The sequence below is a fragment of the Haliotis asinina genome, chromosome 16, assembly GCF_037392515.1.
Source record: "Haliotis asinina isolate JCU_RB_2024 chromosome 16, JCU_Hal_asi_v2, whole genome shotgun sequence".
NCBI classification, from domain to species: domain Eukaryota; kingdom Metazoa; phylum Mollusca; class Gastropoda; order Lepetellida; family Haliotidae; genus Haliotis; species Haliotis asinina.
This window is the reverse complement of record NC_090295.1, coordinates 12,382,926-12,403,832: the sequence shown is the minus strand read 5'-3', so window position 1 is coordinate 12,403,832 and position 20,907 is coordinate 12,382,926. Positions and strand designations below refer to the sequence as shown.

Below are 20,907 nucleotides of genomic sequence, written 5' to 3'. Positions count from 1 at the left end.
CTTACTTGAAAATCATCTTAATATCTTGGAAATTCAATTTAATATCTTGAAAAGTCAACTTTATGTATTGAAAATTCAAGAAAATTAGTACTTAAAAGAAAGTTCTTCGTTTATCATGTGCATTTCCAATTTCTCTGTAGACGAACTGTGGTCGATGGCAATGGAGCAAAGCAGAGACACTGCCACCTCTATGTAATTTCCCTTTATATTATCTAACGCCGAGGTTCTATGCTTTCTTGCATGGTATCATGGCATGATTACAAGCGTAGGACCTTAAGCGTGCCACTCCGTGCTGCGAAATTCAGCGCATTGCAAATGCCCTTGTTTTTTTGTCTTTATCTCCCATACCTATTTGACTGAACATCTCGGTGTCATTTTGAATTTGACTTGACCATGCGGATTAAGGTAATACATATATAGACATTGTGCATACAAAGAAGACGTCCCCGGGACCCAGGATCCACAGACCCACAGATCCTCAGCAGAGCACTGTATTTGATTTAAATGAAGATAATTAGCCTCCTACCTGGACATTTGAGATTTATCAACTTGTTATATGCATGAACACGTAGAACGTCCTGCGGTCAAATAAATGTGTGCACAATCAGGGGATAAGTCATTAGATTGGTTGACTAGCTGGTTGGTTGGCTGTATAACGCCGCAATATTTGTCAATCCAGTGATCAGCAGCATGGGCATCGATCTACGCAATTGGGTTACGATGTGTGGACCAAGTCGGAGACTCTGACCACCCGATCCCCGTTAGTCGCTTCTTGCGACAAGCATGGGTCGCTGAAGACAAATTCTAACCCGTATGTTCACGTGTATAAGATATTAGGGCAATGATCTACACGTGTTTGAGCTTTCAGTACTTGGATTCGATCGCACATGAAGCGATCGAGTTACCCTTTCTGGCGATATGTCACACAGACATTGTGTTGTGTCCGCTTATCATTAACAAAACGCTGGCGATACAATTTATAATTACAGCTGAGAAAATTGTTGAAGTTATAAGTCTTAGAGCTCGCACACTACAAGTGAGATGGGGTTAAATAAGAACTTAACCTTATGCTCAACAAAACAGTGCAGTTCAAAGGTATGTGTGTGCGTGCATGCGTGCGCGCGCCTGCTTATACTAACACTGATGTATGCTGGGGTTGTGTATTACGAGTCAACTGAGATACCATGCTTCATACTGGTCGACTGAGATATTATACTCCATACTAGTGAACTGAGATACTATGCTGCATACTAGTCAACTCATATACTATACGTGATGCTAATCAACTCAGATAGTATATTGGATACTAGTCAGTTGAGATGCCATACTGCATGCTAGTCAACTGAGATACTACACTGCATGCTAGTCAGTTGAGATACTATACTGCATGCTAGTCAACTGAGATACTATACTGCATGCTTGTCAACTGAGGTATTATACTGCATGGTAGTCAACTGAGATAACATGTTACATACTAGTCAGTTAAGATACCATACTGAATACTAGTCAGTTGAGATTTTATACTACATACTGGTCAGTTGAGATAGTATACTGCATACAAGTCAGTTGAGACACAATACTCCACACTAGTCCACAGAAATACTATACTGCATACTAGTCAACTAAGACACAAAACTCCATCTGAGAACCATGCTGCATACTAGTCAGCTGAGATACAGTGTGGTCAAAGGTCACGAATCGTAAGGTCCGTGGTAAGGTCGAGCATGTACAAGATAGCACGTAGTTCAAGTTCAATACGTTCATGCCACGCTTCTCTGTTTGCTTTCACAACGATTGTAGCTGAATGGGAAATGGATCTTGTCGTTGACTCCATGTGACGTATTCGTGGACACATCTGATGAGGACAGGCAGACATGGACACCCATATCCCTCTGTTGAGTTCGTGAGTTATTGCCGGTTAAACCAGTCAGTCTGCATGCTGCGTTTAGGAACCACGGCCTGGACTTTTGAGGCTGTCTTAGCACTAAGGTAGTCGTAAGTGTCATACATTAGCATTAACTTACGACTATCTTAGCGCTAAGAGAGCTTTGAAAATCCAGGCCCTGATTAGAGTACAACTTGCATCTGTTTGCAAACGTTGCAATATGAGTTAAATACAACCCTTTATTGGTTGAGGCACTTGCTGAGTGAATGTCTTAAAACGAGCAATAGTCCATCATCTGATTTAAGTTAGAAAGGAAATGGAAAGATCTACTAACGATATGGTAATAAGGAAGTGTGCGGTTATAAAACATTTTGTAAGGGAAACGGAACACATTATCAAAGTATCACCTCTCTTTGCTGAGAACTGCGTATCGTTGGTTGGTTGGTTGGTTGGTTGGTTGGTTGGTTGATTGGTTTTGTGTTATACGCCGCACTTAGGAATATTCAAGCCATATATTGCTACGGTCTGAAAATAATTAAATGTGGACCAGATAATCCATTGATCAACAACATGATCATTGACATGCACAAAAGGGAACCGATGACATGCGTTAGCGAGCCTGACCACCAGATCCTGTTAGTCGCCAGTTACGACAAGCATGGGCTGCTGAAGATCAGTTCTAATCCGGATCTTTTCATGTCTAACTACGTATCGACCTTGGCATCAAGTTCCTGGTCATTGTCAAGAGAATTAATCACACCGGTTAACTCTAATATTTCCATATCTGAATGCATCTATGTTGTCCCATCAACGTAATGTATTTTTATTACAATTCAAGAGCAAACACTGTTGTTTGGAAACCTACCGTCTGAAATATTTCATCCCTGTGTATGCGTTGTTTAGTCATCAGATTGTTTGTGCTGAAGTTCTGAACTTTTAAGACATTACTGTGGAATCATTAACTACTGAGGGACCTACTTGGGTAGCCTGGTGCTTAAAGTGTTCACTCGTCATGCCCAGCACCCGGGTTCGATTCCTCCAGTCGGTTATTGATGGAATATAGCCAGGAGCGGCGTAAAACTAAAACTAACTAGCGTTCATTACGGACGTTCGCCTCTGGTAAGTCAAATATGGACATCACGAAACGACTAAATGCTTTCAGGCGAGCATGTCCAAGACGCGTGTGCTTATGCAACAGCATGTATCCACGATTCTATCTCGCGAACAAGCTCACTTCATGCCCTAGTTAGTGGATTACAACAGACTTGGTGAATAGCTGGGCGATACCGAGAAAATGCAGACTTTCATTGAAAGGGAATCGGGAAAGGAGGAGGATGAAAAAGGTGACATTACCCCCACCGCTTACTGTGTTAGTAAGGAAGCGGGTTAGTCAGAGTTAGAGTGTGTCACAAGAGTGTTATCATCCGACTGGGTAGTAAATCGTAAACACAAGCTAATAATATTGTTGGGTTCTTACAATGTACTATGCTTTCAATGCACACTTCTTCCCTTGTTCCCCTCTTTGTCTTCTCCTGTTTCCCCCTATGATTCCCCTGTTTCTCCTCTTTGTCTTCCCATTCCCATTTTTGCCCTCCCCGTTTCCCCCATTGTTTTCCATTGTTCCCCTCTTTAAATGTTGTCTTACCTTGTGTCTACTCTATGTCTCTCCGGTTACTCCTCTCTGTTTACCCTTTGTCATATCTTTGTCTTATAGTTGTGTGTTTCTGCTTATTTTTCCTTATTTCCTTGTCTATTTCCGTCTTTGCTTTCTTATTTTCTTTTTATCTTACTTTTTCTTTTTGTGTCTTTCGTAGTTTTTACGTCCACCGTTTTTGAAAAGGTGACATGGGTTTTGTTTGTGTGACTATTGGCATGATATTGAACACGACATGGAAATTCATCGCATAATAGATGTCAGCCTGAACTTGGTATCTATATGTTTTACTATTACTGTTACCTAATTCAAACACAGTAAACAGTTATATTGAACAGTCTAAGTAAACTTAGTCTCAATGTATTTCGTTACACACCACCACTGAGTCTAACAAAACCTAGTAGAAAGTCGCGTCAGGTAACCTTTGAGCGACCTATGACCGCCCAATCAAACACGAGACGGTTAAATAGATTTAACTAATCAGACAACGGCTACTATTTAGGGATAGGAGGGACTTTCAAAACATTCAGGTCACTGACACAGATCTCTCCACAACAAAATAGGCATATAACACAGTTATTTGACCTGCAGTATATAGGCTTTGGGGTTTCTCTTGGCATGGTTACCATTAGCTAATATTTCCGCAAGATAACATCCTTGAATATTGCCCAAAACACTATTTTCAGCGACTGTTTACTCACCGTTGTCATGGTTGTACGTACGCTGTGTGCATCACCCAGAAGCGAGCGTACGCTAAATAGCATTCGGAATCGTTCGGGTAAGAACCTTTTCGAGGTAAAAAGTTCTGAATCAAAAGATATGTGCGAATATGCACTTTTGCGATTTGGTAAGCTGTGTTCTGATTGGTCAGTCTCAAAGGTTACCTGACGCGACCTCCCATAAGCGTGTGTTAGACTCAGTAGTGGAGTGTAACGAAAATTACTGAGGATAAGTTTACTTAGACTGTTATTTTAAACACGTGGACGGATATTTCTGTCCCTGTCACTTGATGTATACATATGAAAATTAATTAAGCAATACCCGTCTCTTACCACCGTTAGTGAACTGGTGCATCAAATCTGTCAAAGATGTCCATGGTACATGAATCTTGTGGTGAAACGAAACTGACACTACAGAGGACACATTGTTTCACGGAACTGAAGAAGAATGTCTTGTAAGTCCGAATACTAACGTTCCGTGCAAAACTGAATCAGGACGCCTCCTAATTCATTAACTAAATCTGCAGATTTCATTCTTCTATATTCTATTCATTCTATAGAATCCTGTTCCATTCCTCATGTGAAGCATCAGTCAAATCATTGAGAGTGTGGACAGGTGGCTCTCTGTCGAAAACGACGGACTAAAATGTCCGTCTGATGCCCACTGGGATCTGGAGGCATGTTTGCCCATGGGATGGTCTCAACGGCATTCTGTTGCACGAACTGGGAGACAGCACGTGTTCTGTGAAGCTTGGAATTATCATTATAAAGATAGGTTTTGTGGAGAGAGGATGGTTATCAAAATGTGGGACAACAACCCTCTCAAAGATCCTGCTGACACCGAGGTCAGTTAAGGCTACCACGAGAGGTAATGACGTCCATCTCGCAACCCAAGGAAATGATGCCCACACCATGTTTCACGTTCCCCAAAAGGGACCCTGGATATTGTGAGGAACGGAAGTTGTCTGCTGTCTCCACACACGTGTTCAGCCATCCATCATATACAATGAGAAACTTATCGGAACTCATCATGTAATGTTCAAGCGATTACATCACGCAAGGAGTGCTGCTTTGTGAGACAGTTTCATCCGCTGGGTCTTCTTCTTGCCCTGTATCCTGCTGTTTTCTGCCGACTCCTGACGGTCCTGTTGAAAATGGGTCTCCTTAGAGACCACTGTTGTCTTCACGATGTACTTCAGTGCTTAACAAGACTCTGTCCTCTCTTTCTTTGGTCTGACAGGGTCTGTCATGACTTAGAAGATCTTTAACATCATTGGTAGTTCTGTGTTTGTTCTGTGTTGAGTCTTGAAATGATGTAAGGGTACGCCCACTTTGATTTCCAGTTTGCCTGACTGACATTCCTACATTTCTCATGCCAGTCATTTGCCATCTTGTAACCTCTGGCAATTTACAACGTGTCATGACAATTATTGAATCTCCCAAAATATTCATGCCACACAGTAACATGCAAAATGTTAATTCGAAAATCATTCAGAAACCATACAGAAATGTCTGTTTTTCATTTCACAGAATAATAGGTCTTATGAATTAGATGCTGCGTTTTTATTTCCATGTGTATATTAACTGAAATGTGTGTATGCGATTTACGGTTTTAACGAACTAGATTTAGTGGTTCTTCCGAGTTCACCATGCTCGCAGTTTACATCAGTCGAACATGAAGACGATTGGGAAAGGGAAAAGTGTAAATTTTACAACGAGTATGGGTACGTGAGGGAGTGTAGTTTTACGCCGCTTTCAGCAATATTCCAGCTATAAGGCGCGGGCCTCAGATAATCGGGTCTGTACCAGACAATCCAGTGATCAACAGCATGAGCATCGATCTCCGCAAATGGGAACTGATGACTTCCAAGCCAGCGAACCTGACCACCCGATACCGTCAGTCGTCTCTCGCGACAATCACGGGTTGATGAAGGCCAGTATTCTAAACCAGGGTCCCGTTTCACAAAACTCTCGTAAGCCTAAGATCTCGTAACTTTTCTCGTAGCATCCGTAGCTCCTATGTTACAGTATAGGAGGTACAATGGCTACGAGAAAACTTACGAGATCTTAGGCTACGAGAGTTTTGTGAAACGGGGCCCTGATCTTCAAGGATCGAATATGGGTAAGAAGAATGAATGAATTTATGATGATCGCATGTTTCAGCATTTACAGTTTATTTGACAAGTATGTCGGTAACGATATAAATATCGTGAATGTCTATAGAGCTGGAGTGCCATTCTCTCCCCGACCACTCATACAAATACTCATAGAAGTAATAGGCATCCTGTCCGAACGTTTGCTTTGGAGACAGAGCCTGTGCAGCTATTGGCGACGCCATTCCTGCACAAGGACGTTTTAAAACCACATCGTAGTGCTTGAAACAAAATGAAGGTAACATTTTGGTACGTTTGTGAGAATTTGTGAGGATATGGCTGACTGAAGCGTTTCGTGTTTCCTTTCAGTCAGTCCATTCGCAAAGCGATGGATTCTGGCCTATGTGTCCTTCTTTGGCTTCATGTTCTTGTACGCCACTCGCGTCAACATCAGCGTGGCCATCATCTGCATGGTGCGGTCGGCGACGTCAAACTTCACATCCGATGACAACAGCACTGGACTCAATGTGACGTCGAGTTCGGAAACCATAGTGGATGAAGCGTGTGGGATACTGGAACAAGCAGTCTCCACGACACAGGTAAACATTATCAGAGCTCCAAGCCAGAACGGCTGGACGCACTGTTGTAACGCTGGAGTGTAGTGTTCGATTGTATGGCTGCGACTGTGTTTGATGTTATTGCTATTTTTAAAGGTAGTGGTGCTTTTGTACCAAATGTATTTCCGTCCTATGCTGTCATGAACATATAAAGAAAGAGACTTATGAGGATTGATGTATTAATTTTATAGAAATCCAGCCTCAGATGTCGGGACTAAGGGCAGATGATCCACAATATATTAATTTCAGTCGACATATGTCATCCTACTGCTTATCAAACGCTCAACCAATAATTTTCAGGCTGGGCATTTTCCTTTCCATTTCCATGCCATATTATGTTATATGCAATTGGGGGGCAACACTTCCACGGTGCTGGATCTAATTTTTCAAACTGATTTAAGATTAAGTTCGTCAGGGTGCCGTCAACTTGGTGAACAGCAAAGGGGAACGAAGCTGTACACAAAGAAGGTCAAGATAAACGTTTTAACTAGACGTTGACGGATGGAACTGCTTTTGCTCAAAATAAAGCCAAAACGGTATTGTCAAGATAGCCCTGGCAAACAAATACAGATGCTCTTTCTCCTGGCAGACTGCTTACTCTTGAAAGAAAGAGGGCCTGTGACCTCCGTATTACGGCATAGACCGTGCGTTGAAATAGAGACATGTTCAGATTGGTTTTATAACATTTTCGATCACAGTTTAATTGTTTTAAAGTTTGTTTTTGCAGCTGTATCTGTCAGCATATGAATGCAGATAAAAAAACCTTCACTGACATATAAGATGAGAAAAAAAACTCGACAAAATCGCTTGAGAGTTATGTATCTCTTTAAAAAATTACGTCTTTTTACAATTTTCTATTTGATCAAGACTACTGTACATGATTGATACTGGCGGTGATTGTGTTCTAGAGAGGTGAGTTTGACTGGGACAAGCCCACCAGGTCGCGTATTCTCGCTATGTATTTCTACGGCTACATCTTCACACAAATACCTGGAGGGTGGCTGGCAGGACGCTACGGGGCACGGCGGGTGTGGGGCCTCGGGATGTTCGTCAACGGACTTGGGACCATTCTCACCCCTGTCAGTGCTCGTCTGAATCTGTATGTTTTATATGCAGTGAGATTCATCATAGGATTTGCAGCGGTGAGTTTCAATGTCCTCATTTCACATATCGGACATGTTGGAGATAAGCGTCTGAAATTGAATTAATTCAGCGAAAATATTTTTCTTCATAATCATAATAATAACATATGTAATTATCAATGGATCCTTTCCAAAAGAAGATTCCATTGTCCATACAATGCTTGATACATTCACTGAGGGACTGAATGTTGCTACCCACGAACACCTTTTATGCGAAGTCGCATGCAGCCCTTTGAAGTATTGAAAGACACTGCTGGACAACCTCCGATAGACGTGAAAGGAAACTTGACCATTGGGCAGGTGAACCCATCCTTCTTGTCCACAAGTCTTGTGGATAGGTTATGTCACCCCACGTGCTGTTTGTGTTTTGTTTGTTTTGCCCTCAAGGTGTGTAACGGCGTCAAATAATCTGTGGCCCGTTTCACAAAGCCCTCCTACCGGTCCGACCTCGTAAAGCAGGTCGTAGACCACCTCTTACTTTTTTACCCCGTTTCACAAAGACCTCGTACATTTACACTGTGTTGCAAACAGCCCAAAATTCAGGACCCCGACTGACCTGTCGTAAATGCTTTAGGAGGTCGTAAACACTACTAGTACAAAGATGGCGTCAACGACTATGGTACAGCAAGTGATTAAAACACGCTAACTAATAAGGCCTGAGAAATTTTGAGATAATGACTCACAGCATTATTTGGTGTACAGTATGATTTCAAATGCGAAAATGTGATAATTACTATGATTATTTCATTTAAAAATAACATGCTAACGATCACTGATATGAGTTTTTCATGTTATTACCAATGATAAATCTGAAACGCAGCCGATGAACCTAGAACCGGTTGGGCTGCTTTTGAAACCTCGAAACTTGGAAACTTCGAATCTATACTCACACCAACGCCCAAGTGCGCTTTCCGCCATTTTGGATTGTGTTTACAAAATCTCATTTCGAGAAGGCCGGTATTGAGACGCCTATTGCATCACGAATATTCCGTAATCAACTGTGACAAATGCATCAATAAATTACCGATACACGTTAACATGATATTACACCTGGTCTTTGCCACCATTACCAACAGTCTAGATAAAATAAAACGAAACATACTGGGGGTGAAAACAAACAAAGACTGCGTCTGAAACGTAAACAAAAATTCCTACTTTACATTGATTGTGCAGCACTTTATAAACAAATTCCGACATCCACAACCGGCTCTCCATTTCTTTGAATGGCTCAATACCTGTATGCATAGAAAGAGTATCATAGCAGGAAAGAGGAAACTAATAACAGATACAATTCAAAGATTTGATACTTCATAAGTAATTGTCAAAGTTTCCGTGTAGCGTGACGCCATAACTGAAGCAAAATCACGCAGAACAACGGTAATTATCAGATGAGTGTTTCTGGCTTCTTCTCTTACTTACAATAAAAATGATGAAAACATATAACAACACACAGATAGTCAGAGTCATTCTGATTACTTACATATCGTATTTATGCTCAAACGATCCCTGAATCGAGGGAAGAGTCCTCGCAAAATCCTGTGTACCCTTGTCAGCGAAGCTGCCATTTTGTAAGAAATCGGTCATCGGCTGTGATGTCATATGTCAACATTGTTGTACATATTAGGCCATTTCTTTGAGGTCAAGGTCGGATGGACAAGCGTGGACAACATTTTTAATTGACTGAATAAAAGTTACGAAAGAAGTTGACTCATTTAGTGTAACGGACCATGGTTAAAGCTTTACACAAGATTAGTGTTAGTAGATCAAACGTAGACATAACGGCAACATGGTTAATGGACAGCGATTAATTCAAACCTTATAGGTAAACACTGCAAATATTAATGGAACTGATTTATACATTTTATCTTGTAATTTTCAATGGAATTTAATGAGAGAATAAAATTATTACGATAAGATAATCTGTGCTATCAGTTAAAAACATGACATTTCCATTGGTATTGAAACAGTGTTTCTATTTTGAAATACTACGGGAATAACAAGATACGCAGGTGCCTGTTTGGTCTCGCTGTATGCGTTGCTATGCAACAAAGTACCTCTTACACGATGTGCGACATGTATATAGGACCCCGTGGTACGACGTGGACACGACGTCTTTGTGAAGCGGTCGTAAAGGAGGTCGGACGAGGGTCGTAAACAAGGTCGTATGGCCTACGACCTCCTAAATTTAGGAGTCTTTTGTGAAACGCAGCCCTGGTCTGGACCACACAATCCAGTGAATAATAATATGATCAACGCCCCAGACCATTTGGGTACACAAGCAACCAATCACAACCCTATCCGATTCGATAGAGTTACTCGGGACCTCTCCTAATGGATTCCAAGCTTCTGTAAAAATGGTGGAACCGTTCAATAGATGCATTTGCAAGACCATATCAACTATTTCAACATAATTGTATTTAATGAACCTAATGAAATTATAAGGCAGAATATTATTTTTGGATATCACAGGGCGTGTCATTTCCGGCTACGCATTCACTATGGGGGAGATGGGCGCCTCCACTCGAGAGAAGTAAACTGATGTCGGTTTGTTATGCAGGTAACGTAAAGTGAAGTAACGTAACAAATATAACACTTGATGTGGCTTTGGTTGAGGTTTGAGTCCTACACCCTCAAAAGAACTAGAATATGGACTTTTCTGAAAAAGTGTAGTACAAACTCTACCGCCACTTTTATTATTATTTATATTTTACATATATACCTGTGTGTTATTTTGTTTCATCGTAATTCTGTTGATGAGAAAAATGCCTAAATACGTCATTCTCCTATATATATCCTGAGAAAAGAATGTTCAAAGGGTAATAGACGTATTAACCGCCGCATTATGATAATGTACACACACACATTAACAAACAAAATCAGATGGTACAAATGGACCCACAACATGCGTGAGGATTGCGGACAAGTGGGTATTTAACTTGACACTAATTAGTTCCTGTAGAATACTGACCTTATCATCTTCCGTCATCTGCAGGACCTCACGTGGGCACCATCGTTGCATTCGCACTGTCTGGGTACCTCTGTGCCAACGGGTTTGACAACGGCTGGGGATCTATATTCTACGTGTTTGGTTTGTATGCCTCCTGTATGCCTCTTGAATATTGTTTTCAATTAAAACACGTCTTACATTTGTTGTTGATGTTGTTATTTGGTATAGTGTTTAATTGGGTTTTAACTGACAGCCTCAGCATGAATAATAATAATCACCATCATCATCATTATCTTTGCTTAGTCACTAATACTGGTTAGTATATGTACTAATATATTTGCTCATTCCACACGTGCATATGTACTATCCAGTATTACTTTAATGAGCACATCATTAAGAACGTCCATTCAGATCTAATTCATTGGTGTTATTGGGTAGAACAACTGGTATATCCACTTAGACATGGTTGTAGTGTAGTGTATGTTGAAATTATCACACGATAGGAGGGTACTTTGATAATCCAGAAATACAGTTCGCAAGGGTCCCCTAAAGTTAACGATCTTAATTTAGAGCAAAACGGTACTTTATTACACAATTCATACGTGTAGAGCGAACTATATTTCTCTTCTAAAATGCCAAATATGAGACACGCAGGAATTATTCAATTCAGAAAACAAAGAGAAAAATTACATTGACGTTGACGTAAATGAACAATCCTCGTTCAGGGATCGAGGCGGAGGGCTCGTCCAGTGATTGGCCTGCCCCCTACGTAGACGTACTTTGCCGTGAATACAAATGATAAACTTCTTGATAAAGAACTATTCGGCGCCTTAGACGTTATAGCGAGGCATCTCAGAACCGGGGATATTGCGGTTTTACATACATGCGTACTTATAGATACCACTCTTTGCTGCAGGTGCTGGAAACTTGGTCTGGTTTGGCCTGTGGATGTTGCTGTCAGCTGACAATCCCCGCAAACATAAATTCATATCTGAGAAGGAGATTGCTTACATCGAGAAGAAGATAGGCTACAAGACGAACGTTAAGGTAATATGCAGGCTGTGAGGTAGTGAGTTTAGTTGGGGACACCTTAAATGACACATTGTACCCATGTTGGGAGTTGAACCCGGGTCTTTAGAGTGACAAGCTGACGCTTTAAGCACTAGGCTACCTCACTGCCCGGCTCGATGTTAAACAATTTATAATCATGTGACAATGAGGCAACTGCGGTCTGATAATAGAGACGTTGAATTCAGTACGTTTCAAGAAACTCACTCATTAGCACAGTCTGATGAATGTTTCAGAGAGTGAACTAAAGTCTATCACACAACACACAGAGATAATTTTTTGGTCTCATTTGCTAAAAGGCACCGGCCCTAAAATGTTCTGCATTATGATGAAATGTGTTACGTCAATCACCAACATAAATGAAGGGTATAAATAGGAAGTGACTCTCCAGTAATGCTTGGCGTTGACTTTACCATAAATTATTATGTGATAAGGAACAAGTATTTCCACACTGTATTTCAGACTCGATCGACACCATGGTTGGCTATGGCCAAGTCCGGACCTCTCTGGGCCATCATCCTGGCTCATATGTGCAACAACTGGACCAATTATACTCTCATCACTGTCCTTCCTACTTTCATGAAGGAAGTCCTCAAGTTTGACATCCGCCAGGTTTGTTCATATGTAGAGTATGGACTCGCATTCAACACATCCACTAGCTTACAGAGTGAGACATTTGTACCTCGAGCCTTTTCGGCAGCTCCTCCAACAATAGATTACTGGTTTGGTTTCATAAAGCTATCGGAGCGCTATGCCTGTCGAACCTTGCATACTGTAACATAGGCATTCGATAGTCGTAGCGCTATAGTAGCTTTGTGAAACGGGACCCAGAGCCCAGATTTTCGAATTTTAAGTTAATAATAAGTCAATGTTAATGTACGGCACGTATGACTATGACCTAATGTACGGCATGTATGACTATGACCTAATGTACGGCACGTATGACAGGACCTAATGTACGGCACGTATGACTATGACCTAATGTACAGCACGTATGACTATGACCTAATGTACGGCATGTATGACAGGACCTAATGTACGGCACGTATGACTATGACCTAATGTACGGCACGTATGACAGGACCTAATTTACGGCACGTATGACTATGACTTAATGTACAGCACGTATGACTATGACCTAATGTACGGCACGTATGACAGGACCTAATGTACAGCACGTATGACAGGACCTAGTTTCTCGGAGCTCCCCTAGAGTTAAGATAGTCGTACGTGCCGTACATTAACATTAACTTACGACTATCATAGCTCTTTGAACGCTTCGAAAAACTTGTCCCTGGCGATCAAGTCTGGAGTAGCCTTGTGGTTAAAGCGTTCAATGAGGTTCAATTCTCTACATGGATATCATGTGTGAGGCCCAGTTCTGAAGTCTCCGCCGTGATATCGTTGGAACGTTGCTAAAACAAACTAAGCTGACTCGCTCAAGCAAGTCCAATAATCTTCCATGCGACGTTTCCCCCATTTCAGTTCAAACATAGGGTGCTGCATTCATTCACGGTGTCTGTTTGTGACTGTCTAGTAACTGACGAGGGGGAGGCGGCAGTGTATGTAAACATAGTAAAGACAAAGCCCAATGGGTTTTCCATCACTACGCGCTATTAAATGTGAAATAGCATTCCCAACACAAACTGAACAATGCTGAATTTCTGAGGCTCTTTCTGATCACTTATTCCTGGTTTTGGTCCCGCAATGTGCTTCATGTTTTCGGAGTTACAAGAACGTGGATATCCGGGTAAAAACTGGTCTCCCGCAACACATATTTGTCGCAAGAGGCAATCAACGGGACTGACTGGTTCGGATCGATGATACCCCACGTGTCATTGTAACCTGATTGCCGAGACTGACTGCTTTCTGTTAATCACTGGATGATCTGATCCAGAGCCTCAGACAGCAATATCCCTCCTGAAATAGTTGATTCTGGCCCACGGATACCAGAATTCCCACAATCACCTTGCGAAATATATGACCCTAATTTATGAATATGTCAAATCTATTTTGCAGATTGCCACTTAATACCACATGCCCTCGTGTTTAAATTATTTTAAAAACTTTGAGATGATCCCCCACTTGAAACGATTCACAGTACACTATATTTACTAAATATATGTTTCAAGTTTCAAGTTGCAAGTCGGGTGGTCATCTCAATATTTTTATATTTTTAAAAAAAAAAATCTTTAGTCCTCGCAATGACACGAAGGCCTGTGCAAAACACATCCAATAAATGCACATGTATGTTACAGAACGGAGTGATATCCTCGCTGCCCTATGTCTGTCATTCTGTGGCGGCAGTGCTAGCTGGTCAGTTGGCTGACTTCGTGAGAGCCAAAACCACACTCGGCACCACAAAGGTCAGGAAGATCTGGCAAAACGCAGGTATATCTATATGCTTAACACACTGGCATGAAGAGCACAGCGTTCAGAGAAACACAAGCGCGAAATGCAGTTGTGATCATCCCTTTTCATGTATAGCTGAAATATCACAGTGGTGGAGGCGATTGGTTTTCCTCATTGCCCAACAGATTGGTCATCTAACTGTGTGCACAAGCAGCTTTTGTTTTAGAAGCAGATCACGGTAATGTGATGACGTGTTAATCCAAATTAGATTAACATTGTCCAAATCGTGGCGGAAAATATATTTTAGGATGTAATGAACTGCTTTTCAACTACATTTTACCCCGACATTTTACGGTAACGACAAACGACGTATCGTGGTGACGTTGCTCGCTGACGACGTTGTATCCTGATGGCGTAGTTCCATAAAGGGCGTTGAAGACCTTCATCTCGCCGGGTTTTTACCCACATCTTTCAAAGCATTGGTTTCTTAGGTTTCTTGTGCAGAGCCTCCCCTTGGCGCGGTGTGGGACACACATTTCTTGTGTGAACCATAGTGATATTGCTGCAAAATGGCTAAAAGCGGAGTAAAACCAAATTCACCCACTCTTGCGCAGAGCTCTAGTAGTTTCATATTCTCATACTTAGCGTAGAGGGTGATGTAGCATGATAGCTTGCAGAACCCTCAGTTTGTCAGCACTGCTCCAAGGAATGGAGGGACTGTGGGGTAGCCTACAACTTAAAGCGCCAAAGACCCGGGGTTCGATTCCCCACATGTATACACTGTGTGAACCCCATTTCTAGTGTCCATCGCCGTGATATTGCTGAAATATTGCTGTAAAGAGTCATAATACCAAAGTCACTCACTCACTCACTTCTAAAACTTTTGTTGAACCTAGATCTTGCTTGCATTAATTTACAACTTGATTGATAATTTGAAAAAAACTGAAAATTTATTCTGAGCGACTTCATACACAATCCCATCGCTTCTGTTTCAGCATTCCTGTCGGTTGCGGTTTTCCTAGTAGCAACAGGCTTTGTAAAGTGCGAAAACAGGATGGTCGCAGTCGTGTTCCTGTGTGCCGCTGTCGGGTGTATGGGGATCAGCAAAGGAGCGTATCTCGTGAACCACGTCGACATAGCCCCCAAGTACGTCACACTCACATTAAACGGACTAAATCGATCTCAAGTTCATGGGAAGTTGTAAACACTGTCCTTGGCTAATCAACGTTATACATCCACTTTCCTCTTTTTAATCGATGTCACATGAAGTGTTAAAAAAGATCACGCTCCCAAGCCATTTTCAAGACAAATTTAAGTGACAACGCCAGAGAAAAATCTGTTTGGAATAGCTGCAGAAACGGATTCCATAAAGCACTGATTGAATGAATGGGTATGATTTAACGCCGCATTCAGCAATAGTTTCCAGCTATATGTCGGCGGTCCGTGAATAATTGAGTCTTGACCAATAAATGTAATGATTGAGAGCTTTAGCATCACTCTTCGCAATTGGTATACGATTACCAACCAGTCAACGAGCCTGACCACTCGATCCCGTTAGTCGCCTGTTACGATTACTATAGAGAAATTCTAACACGAGTTTCACGAGTCTTTTTGACTTAACTCAGAAGTAAATATTTACCTACATGACTTTAAGAAGCTTTTACCTTGCAGAAATCCTACTACCCAATTTCACATTGCCTTACATATGTATAATTACATTTCTGTCCATACTCTATACTGACATATACATGTAATTCCTTCGTATTGATTGATTGACTGACTGACTGACTGACTGACTGACTGACTGACTGGCTGGCTGGCTGGCTGGCTGGCTGGCTGGCTGGCTGGCTGGCTGGCTGGCTGGCTGGCTGGCTGGCTGGCTGGCTGATTGATTGATTGATTGATTGATTGATTGTTTGAATGATTGATTATACGAGCATATTTTCTCAAAAAAGGAGCAAATCAATACTGTAGCAGTTCTTATGTAAACAAATATCCATGACTACACAAATGCACAAAGTGATCTTTCGTCTATGAGCAAACCTGGTTGTGACTTGCAGATATTCTGGTGTACTATTTGGAATAACCAACACGGTGGCTACTGTGCCTGGAATGATTGCCCCTCTGGTTGCTGGGGCTCTCACGCCTAACGTAAGTATTTGCTTACTTATATATCATGAGTGAGTGAGTGAGTTTAGTTTTACGCCGCACTCAGCAATATTCCAGCTATATGACAGCGGTCTGTAAATAATCGAGTCTGGACCAGACAATTCAGTGATCCACAACATGAGCATCGATCTGCGCAATTGGGAACCGATGACATGTGCCAACCAAGTCAGCGAGTCTAACCAACCGATCCCGTTAGTCGCCTCCTACGACAAGAATAGTCGCTTTTTATGGCAAGCATGGGTTGCTAAAAGCCTATTCTACCCCAAGACATTCACAGGTTACTTATATATTATGAATGTACTTTAATGGAAGTGCTTGATGTCTAAAATGCTTGATGTCTCCGGTCCTTGTCCATAACTGCCACTTTCTGACCATTGCCCAGTGTCAGCTGTGCATAGCCTGCAACTCTTTCTCGCCATCTGCAGTTCCTGGTTCTGATGTCATTTGTGACAACGCTTGAAATATTGACATAGCTGTCTGACGTAAAAAAAGATACGTTTGGTAGCAGGAGTTGGAGACTGAAGCTGATATGATTGATGTATCGTAATGTATGGTTTCTGCATGGGGCGATGCTCATGATGTCAGTCACTGGATTGTTTACAATTATTTACAGACCGTTGTCATATAGCTGGAGTTTTTGCTGGGTGCGGCAAACGTTTAGCCATTCTTCCAGATAAATATAGCACGTCTTCACAAACTGACTGAACTTCATTTGTCAGAAAATCGTTAGTTGATCCTGGAGCCAACTATTCAAAAGACAATAAGAAAAATAAACAAAAGAAAAGAAGCACTTCTACCCTGTTATGCACAGCATTTCCATTATCAAATTTCTGGTGGGGTAGCCTAATGGTTAAAGCGGTCGCCCGTCATGCAGAAGACCCGGCTTCGATTCCCCTCATGGGTATTATGTATGACACCCATTTTTAGTGTCGCATGAAATTACTGGAATATTGCTAAGGACGACGTAAAACCATACTCATTGGCAAACTGACGCACTCACTCATTCATTCATTCATTCACTCACACTCAATATTAAGTGTGTCAGTATCTAAACCAAATATTTCAATCTTTTTCCTCAGAAAACTGCTGAGGAATGGCGCCTCGTGCTGTATATATGCGCGGGCTTTCTGGTAGCAGGTGCCCTCATCTTCACCGTCTTTGCAAGTGGGGATCTCCAGTCATGGAACGACCATGACGCCATAGAGCTTGAAGTCATCAAGGACAAGAACACACATAAATATGTCGTCATTGAAAATATCAAGGAACCAGAAGAAGAACATTAGATACGCCATCAAAGGTCTTTCTAGTGCTTCTCTGAGAATTGTTCTCATGCCTCTGACACTCTGTGCAACCAAATGTTGGTGTCCTGTGCCCTATTTTAACATAATCCGGACCGACAAAGACCTTTCCAGTCCTTCTTTGACAATTGTTCTCATGCCTCTGACACTCTGTGCAACCACATTTTGGTGTCCTAAACCCTATTTTAACATAATCCGGACCGACAAAGACCTTTCCAGTTCTTCTTTGGCAATTGCTCTTACATCAACGTCACTCTGTGAATCAAAATTTTGCTTCTGATGCAATTATTAAAATTATTCCGGGCCATCCAACACAGACAACGTAACCAAAACAAGCAATTGATGTTGCTAAAGATTTTAATATTCTGAACACACTTTAAAATAACAGCCGCCTTATAGCAGGAATATTGCTGTGTAAAACTAAACTCACTCACTTACTTTAAAATATCGTGTACGAAGACTCACTAAGTCCATAATTCCGCTTGTGTACAATATTTGTACGGCCATGGACTGGGAGGAGCAAAACACAGGAGAAATACTATCAAATGACATTCTGTATGTTTGATATCCGCTGCAGGATTGACTGGCGATCTGTCCGTGCTGATAGTGAAAAGGTTAATCATAGTAATGTTTATGCAGCATTAAAATGATGTGATATGGGCAACAGATTGTTGTAAACAGATGAACCACTCATCATGAATGTTAATGTATATCAAAATACATCTGGATGGAGGAATTAATTCGAATAATACTAACTATATTATACAGCATTTAGCCCGTACATGTTTGCATTGATATGGAAGATTCAATAAAGCGACAGGGGAAACAGAAATGGGGTTCACAATTGTACATATATGTGAAATCGAATTCGGGTTTTCTGTGTGACGAGCGAACCTTCTAGTCAGACTGTTACCCCCGGCAAATATACCACCGACGTTCTGTCTACAACATTACCTCTAATGTTCATGAAGATTTTGCAATCGAAGAAAACGACCTAGTCTAATTCTGTCAGCTCTGTACACTACTACAACGTTGTCTAATGCAGTCAGCTCTGTACACTACTACATCCTGGTTTAATTCTGTCAGCTCTATACACTACTACAACCTAGTCTAATTCTGTCAGCTCTGTACACTACTACATCCTGGTCTAATTCTGTCAGCTCTGTACACTACTACATCCTGGTCTAATTCTGTCAGCTCTGTACACTACTACATCCTGGTCTAATTCTGTCAGCTCTGTACACTACTGCAACCTAGTCTATTTCTGTCAGCTCTGTACACTACTACATCCTGGTCTAATTCTGTCAGCTCTGTACACTACTGCAACCTAGTCTATTTCTGTCAGCTCTGTACACTACTACATCCTGGTCTAATTCGGTCAGCTCTGTACACTACTACATCCTGGTCTAATTCTGTCAGCTCTGTACACTACTACAACCTAGTCTAATGCAGTCAGCTCTGTACACTACTACATCCTGGTCTAATTCGGTCAGCTCTATACACTACTACAACCTAGTCTAATTCGGTCAGCTCTATACACTACTACAACCTAGTCTAATTCGGTCAGCTCCATACACTACTACATCCTGGTCTAATTCGGTCAGCTCTATACACTACTACAACCTAGTCTAATTCTGTCAGCTCTGTACACTACTACAACCTAGTGTAATGCAGTCAGCTCCGTACACTACTACATCCTGGTCTAATTCGGTCAGCTCTATACACTACTACAACCTAGTCTAATTCTGTCAGCTCTGTACACCACTACAACCTAGTGTAATGCAGTCAGCTCCGTACACTACTACATCCTGGTCTAATTCGGTCAGCTCTATACACTACTACAACCTAGTCTAATTCGGTCAGCTCTATACACTACTACATCCTGGTCTAATTCTGTCAGCTCTATACACTACTACAACCTAGTCTAATTCTGTCAGCTCTGTACACTTCTACAACGTAGTCTAATGCAGTCAGCTCTATACACTACTACAACCTAGTCTAATTCGGTCAGCTCTGTACACTACTACATCCTGGTCTAATTCGGTCAGCTCTATACACTACTACAACCTAGTCTAATTCTGTCAGCTCTGTACACTACTACATCCTGGTCTAATTCGGTCAGATCTATACACTACAACAACCTAGTCTAATTCTGTCAGCTCTGTACACTACTACAACGTAGTCTAATGCAGTCAGCTCTATACACTACTACAACGTAGTCTAATGCAGTCAGCTTTGTACACTACTACAACCTAGTCTAATTCTGTCAGCTCTGTACACTACTACAACGTAGTCTAATTCTGTCAGCTCTGTACACTACTACAACCTAGTCTAATTCTGTCAGCTCTGTACACTACTACAACCTAGTCTAAATCTGTCAGCTTTGTACACTACTACAACCTAGTCTAAATCTGTCAGCTTTGTACACTACTACAACCTAGTCTAATTCTGTCAGCTTTGTACACTACTACAACCTAGTCTCATTCTGTCAGCTCTGTACACTATTACATCTTAGTCTTATTCTGTCAGGTCTGGAAACTACTACAGCCTAGTCTTATTCTGTTAGCTCTGTACACTACAGCCTAATCTAATTCCGTTAGCTCTGTGCACTACTACAACCTAGTCTTATTCTGTCAGCTGTGTACACTACTACAACCAAGTCTAATTCTATCAACTGTGTACACTACTATCCCAAAGAGTCGGCGGGGTAGCCTAGTGGCAAAAGAGTTCGCTCGTCACACCGAAGACCAGGGTTCGATTCACCACGGGTACAATATGTGAAGCCCATTCTGTTGTCCCCGTCCTTAATATTGCTGGAACATTTTTACAAGAACGTAAAATTTAACATCCTTAGGTATATAGTTGCATCTCTACTCAAAAACATTGAGTTGGGATAGCCTAGTCGTTAAAGCATTATGTTGTCACGCCTAATAACCGGGTTCCATTCCCCACATGGGTTCAAT

General features: G+C 41.5%; 1 protein-coding gene across 1 annotated transcript; it reads left to right on the top strand.

The window, feature by feature from the left end:
* Nucleotides 1-3,179: 3,179 nt before the first annotated feature.
* LOC137268219 (sialin-like) lies at nucleotides 3,180-17,929 on the top strand. The gene is made up of 11 exons (XM_067802758.1): nucleotides 3,180-3,228; nucleotides 6,721-6,950; nucleotides 7,877-8,110; nucleotides 10,580-10,667; nucleotides 11,103-11,198; nucleotides 11,974-12,104; nucleotides 12,588-12,737; nucleotides 14,384-14,516; nucleotides 15,473-15,623; nucleotides 16,538-16,628; nucleotides 17,726-17,929. Exons 1-11 carry the CDS (start codon nucleotides 3,180-3,182, stop codon nucleotides 17,927-17,929), a joined length of 1,557 nt encoding a protein of 518 aa, XP_067658859.1.
* Nucleotides 17,930-20,907: the final 2,978 nt, after the last annotated feature.